Genomic DNA, 14,357 nt, shown 5'->3' with positions numbered 1-14,357 from the left:
TTCCGGCGGCAGTGTAAGTAGTGGATGTTCAACCGTCGTGTGTCGATAATTCGTGTCATACACGGCAATGGAACAACATAACTAAATCAGGTGTTCAACACGCTCTCCAGAAAATTCTAAACATTGAGAAATTTGTGTGTAAAGTTTGTCCGACACACCGTAACTCCCGAACCAAAACAGTGAAGCGTGGAAACCTGTGCGGCATGATCGAAATGCTTCACCCCGGTAATTCTTTTCTGGAAAAAAAAGTCATGGTTGAAGAGACTTCGTGTTACCAATATGAATCAACCGCAAAACTATAAAGTGCATAAATTCACAAAGGATCTGAACACGAATAAGCGAAATGAAACAGTATTCGATGACTATTACGGTGTCTTAACACGTAGTGTTTCGTTTGATGACATTCGCCAATCTGAGACCCGTCCTTTCCCCCACGAAACGGCGCGCGAGTTCGACTACATGTCAAATAAGAACCTTTCTAACGGTTTTCGCACTTAAAATCACCGCCTTAAGGTCTCTCTCTTTTTCTGTTACCGCGTTCTCGAAGTCTTTTTGCACTGACGTTGCAAAGAATGACTCCACTGTACATTGCATGACTGGCAACGAGTGATTTTGGATGCTAAATCACGCTATACCCTATGCCCATCGAATGGGAGGGTTTTGGTTTGGCAATTGGTTGGGGAATGTTACTGCGTCATTTGTAATGCTAACAGTGAAGTATGGAGTAAGTTGTGTTACATATGACGGTGTTAGAGGTGAAGGTGTGCTCTTCTTATTGCGCTTAAGAAAACGCCAAATGCTGAAAGGTATGAGCACATTTTACACCATTGTGTACTGCGTACAGTAGAGAAACAGTCCCGAGGCAGTTAACTGTTCATAACAGCATGACAATGCAGCCTGTCGCAATGCGGCATCTACGAGGCAATGGTTAGTGGTCAGGAACATTTCTGAAATGTACTGGCCTGCCCACAGTCCTGACCTCAACACCAATGGAATGCTTTCGGGAAGAGTTAACATCGCTACTTCTCCTAGTTTCGGCTGGACAAGGAACTGCTTTGTCGTTCACTTTAACACAGAGGATCTGAACACAAATAAGTGAAATGAAACGATGTTCTGTGAGTATTAATGTGTTATAGCACGCTGTGCTTCATTGAGCGATTTTATCAAAATAGAGTAAATCACGTCTCGGCAACTGCAATTGAAATATTTATCATTTTGTATCTGACTCCGAAGATATGTTAGTTTTACACATCTTGCACGTCAGTATAGAACAACAGATCAAAGTTTTTCGAGAGGCATGTGAACCACACGGGAATGGTTTTTTGTTCTATATCACCGTGCTCAAGATCTATTTAAGGGAGAAACCTATTTGTGAGATTGTGAGGTAGTTTGCCACCAGCCTCAAATGCTTACGAAGCTTTCGTTCGCAGCATTTTCAGTGCCTATAATGTTAGCAATAACAGACGTTGCATGCTACACGTCCTGCTGCGTTGCATTCCCCTACTTCGCTGAGAAAATGCGCCAAATCTTGCAGTGCTGTGGAGTAACTTCTATTGGAATGTAAAAAGCTGTCCTCAAAACTCGACACTGAAATTGGGGTCACTTTCGGCAATTTTACATGCTCTTAATTAGAAGAGACTGGAAGAATGACTTCTTGATCGAATCCTGGGCAGCTGTATAAAATTGGCTTATTATGAACAGTGCAAAATGATAAATACTCATCTGGCTAGGCTCCTCCTACCCTCAAGTTTCCAATAATATAATTTTGTATTGATCGCTACATCGTTCTATGCACATTTCCTCGATAGTGGCCACCTTCCGTAGGCAATAATGAAAGTGTCATCGGAGACAACATTTCGTCGTTCCACCATATCTTCTATATCTGGAACTAGAGCGAGAGAGCGCACTGTACCCGCATTACGGTAGACCCCAGTTAAAGTCCTCATCCAGCTACCCAGATTTGGATTTTCCATGCTTTCTCAAAATCGTTCAAGACAAATCGGCAAATGACGGATCTTCCTTTGAAGAAGACACGAATTCGTTACAAAATCCGAGGTTGTGCCGTCCATGATGACTTCGACGCCGACTGTACGTTAAAACCCAGTCTTCCTTAAATCCATCACAGAAGTCATTGTTTCGAAGATGCCGATTGGTGACACAGACCAGCTACTCGGACCCTTCCTCGTTGCTTTGGGTTTCGCTTTTATGAAAAGACGGAGCAAAGAACACAAAAGAACAATGGAGTTGTATTTAACAGGGGCTGATCTAAAATTTGTGACGGGCTATCCAGATTTAGCCATTACTAAATCGTTTCAGGCAGATGTGATGCTGCTGCAAAGAAGAAATTGTCGCTAGTGCTCCTTACACGAGTTGGTCAGAAACAATGTGGAAAGCCGTAAGACGCTTGCAGAGGAGGTAGTGCTGAGAAATAATTGTTAAGCAAGAATGCGTTACGTTTCGCCGATTCACTGTTACTTAGCGTTGAAGTTGGCCAATCAGGTCGTCACGTGCGACAATTGAAGCAGCCTGCCATAGGCGGTGTTGCCGAACGTGTGCTTCGTTTGTTTTCCTCAATCCGAAAAAGAGAGCGTTACAAAAATCAAACCGTTGATTGTAACAGGTATTGAACACGAGCCAACCGCTTAGGGTCCTGTGCTCTACCATTTACGCTATAGGAACAACTAGCATAACTGGTACCAGATTGTGTCTGCTAGTCATTCGACCATCTCCGAAAATCGTATTAACGCAGTCGAAGTTTGTCGGAAGTGTTCGATCAGCTCCGAATGTACACGGAAAGAGGTGCGATGGGACAAAGATGGTGGCATGCGTGACACGGACATCCACATCAGTAAACGTTGTGGTACCATGGCGCGTCATCGGTATTCTTTCGAAGAATGTGGAGATACGCATTTAGCATACGGCGCTGTGGGTCAAATTGCACAGGAGACTGCATAAGATACAACGCCAGATTTCCGAACCGCGTTATTCCATGTGCGAATTAGTTTGTAGCGGTTGATAGACGATTGAAGAAGACCGGAAGTTTTGTTGTAAACGAAGTTCACTTAAAGTCAAAGTTTCGGAGCGTTCAGTTTGAAGAAAAGATTCTTGATACAGTTCTTGCAAATCCTACCACCAGCTTTAGGGCCATTAGCAATAATTCGTCGGGAGTAAGAAATGTTAATCCGATGTCTTAGATTGTGCCTAAATACAGTAGACTTATCGGTTCGTTGCGACGTTTCGCACGCTGTAGTATTGGAAGACCTACACGACGAAAACCTATTTCCCTATAACCTACAGGAAATGGAGGATTTCATAAAAAAGGGCTATCCTTAACGGAATTGGTATTCCCTGCAGTACTTAGGCCTAAATCAATACATCGAAATTCCAGATTTCTAAAGGAGGGTGACGTGAAAAGACGAGGCATGTTTCACCAGAAAAGGCCTATTCAGTTCTCGAAACGGCGGCATTTGGAACAACGAAAATACGCATGGCAATTATGTGAAGTTTGGCGTGAATATTTAGGCAGGTTTGCTGAATCCCGTCGTACTTGGACGGACGGGCGGACGTATTAAACAATTTATCTGAACGTCCTTCCATTGCATTGAGAAGATGATCCTCTTGTGGTCCGTCATGTAACATGATACTAACATGACGGCGCACCGCCACACTACGCTGTTCGTTTACCAGATTTTACCGCTTTAAATTTTTATCTGTGGAGAAGTATGAAGAAAATCGTCCACGAGACTCCAGTAGGCACCGTAAAAGAGCTTCTTGCGAGGATAATTTTAGCCTTTGATGAAAACAGGAAAACTGTTGATTTAGGAAAACCTGCGGACTCCGTAATGCAGCGTTTGCAATGCGTGCATTCAAATTCGAGGACAACGCTTTGAGCAGTTGTGAATAGTTATTGTTACTTTTCGTCCTTGATTATTTTGTTGTTACATGAACGACTTGAGAAAATGTATTTATTACTTCATCATCATCATCATCATTATTTTTCCCTCCCTTTGTTAGGTTTCTGGCTGTTGACTAACAAGGAGAGGTCCCTAATGTTGGCATCCCTGTTTTCAAACAATCGGAATTTAGCTTGATACGCTAGTGACTTACACAGAAGTATACTACATAAATGGTCGCCTTAACGTAGCGGAAAGGGATACAGTTGACATACATAAGGTTGGTCGCATGTTTTGACATTGTCTGTTTTTAAATCTGTGTCGAAATTACTTAGATGATAATGTTTGTTCAGTTATGTGGCTTAAATATAATTTTTTTATTTCTATTCCTCCGTCACATCATTGTAATCACCATATGAACATTTTCGTTTGCTCTCACTATTATTTCTTATCATTCTTTTTTTAATTAGCATTGTTCATATGATTTTTGATTATTTTTGCTTGTTAACGTCGATTTCATTTCGTCCGTTTTAACGTTTGTTTTCGCACTTGTTACTGCATTCATTATTTCTATTCCTTTTCGTAGTTGAATTTCGGCTTTACTTATGATCCCTCCTTTCGTTTACCTTTTCATTTGCGTCATATTTTCCATAGTACAACAAGAATAAGTTTTAAATGCTTGTGTGACCATTACCATCCACAGCATTCACATCTTGTTAAAAAAGTGCAGTTTTGACGCCTTTGCACAAACAGTATAAATAGATTAATTCGTATTTTCGTTTTTAATTGCTAGATCGAGTATTTCAAACGTTTCAGTATTATGACAGACAAATGAAAATAATCCAAATCACGTGCGTAAAGGTTCTAATAGGTAAAACAATAAGAGGAAGAAAATATGAAGACAAAGGAAACGTTTCTACGACTAAAAACATGGCGTTTCAAAGAAGTAGAAATAAAAAACCCTTACATTTAAAACAATTAAATGCACTTACGCAATGGTCAAAGTTATTTCGGCAACGAGTAAAAAATCAAAATTCCGAATCACTTGAAGAGATTCAAAACAATAACCTTACGCAGGTTACGACTGCCCATTAAAAACTACACACAACCCCATTCCTGCAGTACTACTATTTTTAAGGCACTAGAGTATCACACGGAATTCCAAGAGTTTTTTTTCCGTCCATTGCTCTCAATCGAGACCCCACCGGCGTGAACGGCTGCGGGTATTTTACAAAATCGGGAAAAAATAGGGGCTTACCAGGTTGTCTGGACAAAGAAGATCCATAACAATGACTGTCCCGATATATTGGGACGTATGGCAATCCCAACTGCACCATCAAGTCTTAAGCCAGTATAGCTCAACAGTAGACGTAACGTTGTCGAAGTCCTGTTCCAGATTAGCTATGCACACTTGTCTAGAAAAACCTTCATACACCAATACCTTTCCGCCTATTTTGTGTTACCGAACTCGAAATCAGAGCCAGAGCGAAGGCGCCCAGGACCCCCCCCCCCCCCCTCCCGGCTTCCATATAGTAGTTATGCCGCTCCTTAAAAGTTTTTTTTCACAAAATAATCTATTTTTAACATCGGTTATTGCACGTACAAAACAGAATAATGAATGAGAAATAAAGATTGCAAGCAAAAAAACATACGCTCGGTCATATTACCAGACTTTCCTCAGCCTTAAAACATCTTTTGTGGAGTGCTTTTAGGCTTGTGGGCTCGTAAGCACTGAGTGTAATGGATTAGACGTAACTCAGGATCCGTCATTTCTTCGATAGTGAGTGACTTAATCATACATACTGTGCTTTTCCATTCTTTCTGAATGTGTGTATATATAGTTGGGTATATTTTTTTTAAACAAGCAGACCATCAAATGTGATCTGCCAAAGAACTGGTTATATCAGACAAGGGAAAATCCAGGATGGAATAATGAAAATATTATGGTATGGATGGGTTGCTACTCAACTTATAGAGGAGATTGAGTCGCAGACGGACACAACAAAAAGGCTTCTAAACATGTGTCTAAAACTCATCAGTCTATTTCAGACGGAGGCCTTTTGGCCGAAAGCTCACGTGTTCAACAGTTGTGCCTGTTTGCGACTCAGCATCTCCTCTGTATGGTAAGTAGTAATCTACACTTTCCATAACATTGTCAAAAAACTGGTTATATTATTTAACACGGAGACGAAGCGAAAATAACATACAAAAAGTATTCATTTGGTGTGTGTGCGTTCCGTTAATAGTAAGCGCGCGCGCGCTGTGTGTGTGTAGCCATACCATTCGATGTAAGACGAAAATTACAGCACACAACGAGTATTTGATTGTACGTGTGAATAGGTCAAAAAAAAGTTAGGAAATGTATTTTCAAAATTAAAATTAAATAACGCATTTCTTTCGTGTGTGACAACAGAGACGTTGGGAATTAACAGAGGTTGCAACACATCGTAATAATTAATTATAGTAGAAGGAAATTTAAGGAAGCGTCGCCCAGGCTGTCTCACAGGGCTCTTGCTACACCTTGAAGAAATTTACAAAAAGCTTCCAGACGAGAGCTCTTGAGGTCAAAAGACCTTGCTACAGTTGGTGGGATTCAGTTTACACAACAGACCATTAGGAAGAGACCACAAGAAGCTACATCTAAGGCTAGAGCGCATTGTAGTAAAAACAAAAAGCTTCGACAGCAATTCATTTAAACCAGCATGTTTGGAAAAATGTGCTCATAAGGGATGAAAACAAATAGAGCACATCAGAATCAAAATATTCGAATTTGTATCAGTAATCACATAGTAGGGAACGTCAAAACTTGTCAAAGGTGAATCGTGGGAGAGGGAGAGTCACAGAATTTGTATACGCCAATCAGGCGTTGGAAAAAAAAAAAAAAGCCGCTTTGCGGTGTGCTAAATGCACGAAACAATGCCTTAAAACTGTGCAGACGTTTGGAATTGAACTGTTTATTTGGATAACAATTAAAAAATTAGGCATATAAGCCCCAACAATGGTTGCCTTGCAGTACACCTCGCCAGTTAACGAACTCCACCACGGTCACCAAACAGCATTGCAGCAGAAAATTGGTATTCACTAGTGAAGAACAAAATCTCAAAATGCTTACCACGAATTGGGGAAACCGTTTGGGTAGAAGTATTTTCTGAAGTACCGAATCTTGGCATTCGATGCTTAGAAGACTACGAGCCCATAAGAGAAGCTAAATGCTATTCAACGTATTAGAAGCTGAGCAAAGCTAGGTAACTTAGTTGTATAAATACTTTGTGCATGCGCTTTTTTCTTTCATTATTTAGTTTGCTATTAAAAACGATTCAGATTTTTGCTATTTCGAAATTATATTTTCCTGTAATTGGTAAAATGTAACACACATGCAATTAAGCAGAAAAACTTAAAGAATACTGTTTAGACCACAGTAAATATTTTATCTGAAATTGCAGTGTTTTCATACTTCGTTAGCTTCTTAGTACACAAACGTAGATTGATTTCATTCTATCAGATGAGGGATGAAAATGACACACAATGCTAAATTCAAACCAGGGACACACCACAATTAGTGGACATTTCGCCAGCCATTCAATTGTTAGTTATGGCATTTGTCAACTTGTATTCTGAAGTTTTTTTTCCTGTTTTCAATTGTAATTGTTATAAAATTGTCATTCGAACAAGATACTTTTTTACTTTGTCACACTGTGAAAACAGATCTGTGTTTAACACAGCCTGGCATTTGAAGATACACGTGCGACTGAAACCAGAAATGACAACACGTCACAAAAGTTGAGACAGGAATGGTTATGTGGAGATACAGTCTTTGTAAAACATGATAGCTTTTAGTGCAAGTGCACACTTCATTTCAAGAATTTGAAGTGCAACAAACAAGTTGATCGTATGCGTAGAGCCCCTCATTGATAACCATTTTTATTATTGACACAACGAGTAGCATTTACAGATTATCCAAAAAGTTTTTGTACATTACAGTCTCATCTCGTTTGGTAGATGCGCATAAGCAATTCTTACTTCCATCATTTTTAAACTGATGGCCTACATCTCTAATATACTTGAAGATCTGGCATCTAGTGCAGTTTGAATGAACACGTAGAGAATAAATCTCTACACACTCGAAATCTTTCATAGTGAATATACACAATTCCACATGTGGTTGGTGCCAGAGACGAGAACTAGGCAATGAATGGACCAAGTTGTTTCACCCAAATGTCCTAAGGAAATTTCTGGGATGACTCCTTTGGAAAGAGCATGCCAAGTTTCTAAGTCATTCTCCAGTAAGGGTTTGTGATTCACATTTAGTGATCATCCCTGTGAACGTCTGCACAAAACCATACAAAGTCTGACAGACTTCAAATAAAGTTGAAAAATTAATTGCAAATTGTTTTTTGTAAAGTACTAATGGTGTTACGCAGGCGAATTTGTAATTGAAACGGATTTTATGTCTAGTAGTGAAGATAACTGTTCACTTAACTCTTCAAGTTTGACTGACTGACAACAAGACTACAAAGAGTGATATGTTCATTTTTGTCAGATACTTAGGACACGTCCGCAGCTCGTGGTCTCGCGGTAGCGTTCTCGCTTCCCGAGCACGGGGTCCCGGGTTCGATTCCCGGCGGGGTCAGAGATTTTTCACCTGCCTCGTGATGACTGGGTGTTTGTGTCGTCTTCATCATCATCATCAATCATCCCCATTACGGTCGGAGGAAGGCAATGGCAAACCACCTCCACTAGGACCTTGCCTAGTATGGCGGCGCGGGTCTCCCGCGTCGCTCCCCTACGCTCGGTAAACGGAGTATGGGACTCATCATCATCATCACTTAGGACACATTTCTATGTAGTTAGTATTTATAATTAAATAACCAATGTACAGCAATATACGCAAAGTTTGTGATACGTATGATAGGTGTACATTCATTTTGCAATTTTTTTTGCTATAGCAGTAGGCACTTGAATGTGATAAGATTTTCTCATTTTGAGACATTTAAAGTTAATGCAGATATGATACTGTACTCCCTCTAAGATTCAGTAATGTGATACATGTTGCTGCACTAATGCCAATACAGTGTCTTATTTTCAGTTGTTACAGCTGTTATGGACTGATCAAAATAGGTATATGCAAAATGTAATGTCTCTTGCCTTATTTGTTCATGTGATGATTAGTGCTGTTGATGCTCTTTTCTGATGTAGAAATATTTGTGCGGTAGGCTCTTAGTGGTGACCATTCATGTGAATGGATTGTTTGGGATGTAGCCATGTAAATAATAATAGTCGTAGCAGAGTAGTTGTTACGTGGCTGCTAAAAGTGACATAGATTGTGATGGTATAAGAAATGAAAGGCACAAAGGAAAAAAAAAGGGATAGTGAAGGGTGGATGTATGGAGGCTGGTTTTCTACTTTGGCAACATGAGTGTGACACATGGAGGTGGTGGTTGGACGAATAAGTGGTTAACACAATGGATCTGCATTCGGGAGGACGACGGTTCAATCCCGCATCCTGCTATCCGGATTTAGGTTTTCTGTAATTTTCCTAAATCGGTTCAGGCAAATGTTGGGATGGTTCCTCTGAAAGAGCACAACCGACTTCATTCCCTAATCCGATAAGACTGATGACCCACTGTTTGGTCTCTTCCACCAAATCAACCAACCAACCAGTCAACCAACAAATAAGAAAGGAAAGGACAAGGGTAGGGAGTGGTGTGGGGAGGATATCCCTCATTTTACAACACAGTGAACAAAGGAGAAGTACGTGATTCAGTTTTGTGGTAGTTTGTGCTGCTAAGTTGACAGAGGACTGCATCTTTTTGATACACATCCATCCCTTCTCAGACACCTAATGATGAGCAATAAGGGAACTCCTATTCTCCTTATCATTAATTACCATGCAACTAATGCAGTGTCTTACATAGATGTGACTGCGAACAAACTTGCCAGTGGGGTGACTGCCATAAAACAATAACAAAGGGAGGACTAGTACAGCCAGTTGCAGTGGATTTTACTCGAAATAAGCTCTGCTGATCCATGATTTTTGCTTGCCTGGAACCCCAGCCGCTCATTCCCTCTCCACCTTGTTCTGCTGTGATTCACCTCTCCTAGTTCCTTTCGTTATCTGTATCACCATATCTGCTACTTTCTTCTTGTACTGTATTAATCTTTCTATGGCTCTCCTACTCTTCTCCCCTGCCTTATGCATTTCTGTATGATTGTTGCTGACTTCCCACATGCAGCTACATATTTGTCACTGGCAAATTTTTTCCTCATCTCTTAGGGTCCCACCACTTAAGAGAGCGAAATTCCTTTTTGACCCAGTTTAGCTGTAGCACTTAGGGACAACATTGGCTTTAATAATGGTAGAGGTCAAATCTGAGGAACTAGTTTCACTTAGCATACTTGTCATTCACAAGTTAGTAGGTTAAAAGACTTTCCAGATGCCAAAGTTTTGTTATTTATAAGAATCGAAATTTTCATCACGTAATTGTTTCATTATTTTCAGGAACAGCATTCCACAATGGAACAATTGAGAGCAGAAAACGTGTCCTTGCAAGCAAAGCTCCTGAGTGTTGCACACTCACCTCTCTCAGACTCCGAGAAGCAACAACTACTCCTTGGAGCTCGACAGCATAGTTCTGCACCTGCATCTATGGTTGCCAGTGTGAGTATAAAAGTTTTCACTTTCCATTTGTAGAGGATTTTTTAGGCTGGGGTCACATTATATTCCATGTATTCTAAAATTTGTGCTGTGGCTTTTGTATTGGGTTCAGGGTACTGTTATCGTCCTGTAAGAATAATTGGGAGATCAACATTTTTCTTAGCTGCTCTGCAGAAGGATGCAGTATATATCAGGTTGGTGATTCTTCTGCCAAACCTAGAATTCTCGAGGAATTAAATTTTACCTGGAAAAATCGTGGAAATTTCCAGGAATTTCAGGAGTTTCATAGAAGAAAATACCAATTTTGGATGACACTACTCTATCCATCTCATGCTGAGCCAGTAATGTTACTGTTTAGTAGTAGACATATTATGACATATATTTGAGCAATGCCATATACTTCAGTTGACATGAATTCATCCCTGACAGTTGCAGTTGATTGGGTGCAGCATCTTTGCATACCTACCTCAAACAATAACAAAAGTGATTTTGTAAACATCTCCACAGCAGTGCTTTAGAGCTGTCGAGAGCTCTGTAGTCGGCTACTACTTGGAGCCATAAGCACTTTGGGGTTGAAAACCAGCAACAGTGCTGTGAGCTGTTACGGATCTTCTGATGCCATCTCGACAGTAGATACCGGTACCTTACAAATACACTTGACAAAACGATTTCACTGAGGGAGGCAAGATGAGGTTAGTGTGGCCATGAATTAACAACTTCAGCAAGCAGTGAGACAGTTACCCACTTGCCTCACATTGCACTTTCCCCTAATAATGTCCGTTGCAGTATCATGCTGTGAACTAATAAAGTGTAGCATCTATAGGATTGTGAGTAGCTACCATTAATATGTGCAAAAATTAGATGCCATCATGGTGTATTTGCTGTAAATAAACACTGGAAACTGTACAGTAATACACTTCAGATATTAATAGATGTATTTCACTTGAAACTGGAAAATGATTAAGCTCCTAGCCAAAATAAGATGTTGTCTGATTTGCACCTAAGTACCAGTTGATTGGCGTGGTGCATTGCAAAATCCATGGCACTGTTACTATTCCATACTTTCTTGTATGCTCTCAGATGTGACTCTCCCCATCATCTATTTAACGAAACTGGAAGAGACTTACCCTGATACTTTTATATAAAAACTACTGTTGTTGTTAGTATTTGTAATTAACAATTTGAAATCCACTCATTGAGGATTTTGGTCCCAAAAATGGGCAGTTCGTCATTATTCAAAATGTCAACTGACAAATTTGTTTGTTTTATCGTAAAGAATAAGCCACAGAAAGAGAGCCACAAATTGTTAATAACCAAACATATAATAGCACAATTTATTGATTTTAAGAAAGAGTTTGATTTGGTAGACCGAGAAACAATAGATAAAATCATTTGAGAATTTGGTGTTAAGCAAAATTAGCAAACATAATTTGTTAACACATACAGTATGTAAAGTTAAATTTATGGAAAAAGTATCTCAATCTATAACAAGAAATGTATGTGTAGAAAAAGAAAAGTAAAACTCTATTCCACAGTGGTATGACCAGATTGCTTATATGGATGTGAATACGTAATAGTGAACTATAAGCTGAACAGAGTAGGGGTATTTACAGATGCAATAGAAACTCCAGATGGTTGGAAAATGAGTAATAACGAGAAACACTCTGAAAATAGGGAGAGAATGTTGTAAGTAATGAGTAAAAGAAGATGATCCTTATTGGACATCTCTACCAAATGAGTCAGAAGAGACTCCCCCCCCCCCCCCCCCCGCCCCCCTGCAAAAAGACAACGTATTTTTGGAAGTAGCATGGATTACAGAAATAAGTAAATGACAAGAAATAGACATCAAAGAGTCATAGATAAGTCAGAAACCATTTTAAGAATAAAATACTAAATTTAGAAGCTTTTCTATGCAGAAGAAACAAGAAATTGGGAACAACATGGCCAAAAGAAATGAGAAGACAGCATGAGGAGAAAATAAGAGAGTACTGTGAAAATAATAAACAAGAAAAAAGAACAGAAATTGAAGTTGTTCCATGATCATACTTCTTTTGTATGAAAGAAAAAAAATTGTACAAGGTTCATATCTTTCTTAAAAGTACTTGAAAAAACTGTGTGATGAAAGCCCTCATAAGTGCTTGTTTTAATTATGGTGCTTATAAATCCTTATTTTTGTCTTGGCAATTACATTCAGACTTAAAAATTAATTAACACAAAGTTAAAAAAAGACTGCATGCGTAGGTCAAAGACTAAAGCAGTGGACCACTCAAGCTGCACGACATGTAGGGTGAGAGGAATAAGGCTATCCCCACCTCAGGCATGCAGAATAGAGTGGGGATACGACTACACACATTACTGGCATCAGACACCGATTGCTGTATGTAAACTCATTACTGCAGTGCCAATAGTCAGAGATGCTGTACGTTGGCAGCAATGGCAAGGGCAGTGGAACCTTAACTAAATACTACGCCTGTGACAAGATAACATCTGTGGCAAAGTATCAATTTGCAATTTATCAAATTTTCCCTATTTCCAGTAATTTAATACTGTTAGATTTTATTATAGTGATACTACATTGAAGTTACCATCTATTCGTGCGTGTTTGTTTTAATCTTGACCTCACTACGTCATTGAGTGCAACTATTGTCAATAAAGAAAAGGTGCTTAAAAGTCCTTAATTTTTATTTTGTAAACTCAGTACATATTCTGAATAATACGTACCAAAAAGACTAAGTGTCAAGGTTTATTTTTCATATTTACTTAAGTTCTTTCATACATTACAAATATAAAAAGGATGAGGTGAGTTATTGAGAGATTTCACATATAATGGTGTTTTGTATGGTAAAGCCTGGAGTATTCTGGTATGCAGAGAGGTATGTTGCAGTCAGGCCAATACTTATTTGTTTCGATCCTGCTTGTTTTGCCAATAAGTTTTTTTTTTCCAAAGAACCTTGGAAACCCTTGTTGGATGGTGCATTTTGTCCCAAGATTCATCTGACGAATACAGACAGATACAACAGAACTCAGTATTTATTACTACAGCAGTATCTGTAGCTACAATATTAGCAATGGGGAAAAAAATGTAGCATATTGCTGCTTACATGAATATGAATCTCCTTCAGACTTTTCCCACTCAGATAAAATGTCCCTTCGATCCAGAACCATTGAATTTTTCCTTGAGAGCTTCTAAAATTTCTCAAAAAAACTCTGGAGTACATGTGTGAAACTTTGCTTTGGCAGTAATTGTGGTAAATGGCTCAGGAGAACAGAAAAAAAGGATTCCCATTTTATGAAGGGTAGTGAAAGCTATAATCATCACCCTGAAGAAATTAATTTATTATGAAGGGTAGTGAAAGCTATAATCACCACCCTGAAAAAATTAATTTAGTAACTAATTTCCCCGTGACGTAGTGGTCTGTAAGAGTAGTGGTCTGTAAGAAGTGTCAAGACCAAAATGGCTCAACATACCAGTGAATATGCAAGAGCTTAAGCTTTCAGGTATCACTTGCGCTGTCCTCCTCGATTGCTGACAAACCAGCAAACTGTAGGCTGTGGCGAGTTCGTGACATCAAGATGCAAATAAAATTGGAGGGGGGGGGGGGGGGGGCAGTTACTGCAGGATAACGTCTCTGGAGCCACACTTTGCCAAGCCTGTTTTACATGCACCAAGAGACCAGGATTATTTAGAAGTGATCATATTTTAATGATCCATGAACACACAGGCTTTCTTCTTCTTCTTCTTCTTCTTCCTCCTCTTACTCTTACTCTTCCTCTTCAAGCATTCATGTAATGAGAAGACAACTATTTCA

General features: G+C 39.4%; 1 protein-coding gene across 13 annotated transcripts in view; it reads left to right on the top strand.

Moving 5' to 3' along the window:
- Positions 1-14,357, top strand: part of LOC126285452 (cytospin-A) — a 1,067,624-nt gene that overhangs the window by 992,664 nt on the left and 60,603 nt on the right. For all 13 annotated transcript variants that reach the window (XM_049984846.1, XM_049984845.1, XM_049984844.1 and 10 more), the window contains one exon: positions 10,393-10,551. In XM_049984846.1, the coding sequence (XP_049840803.1) occupies positions 10,393-10,551 (159 nt within the window). The remainder of the gene's footprint in view (positions 1-10,392; positions 10,552-14,357) is intronic.

The sequence above is a fragment of the Schistocerca gregaria genome, chromosome 8 (genome assembly GCF_023897955.1).
Source record: "Schistocerca gregaria isolate iqSchGreg1 chromosome 8, iqSchGreg1.2, whole genome shotgun sequence".
NCBI lineage: Eukaryota > Metazoa > Arthropoda > Insecta > Orthoptera > Acrididae > Schistocerca > Schistocerca gregaria.
Note: the sequence above shows the minus strand (reverse complement) of the source record. Positions and strands in the feature narration are given on the sequence as shown.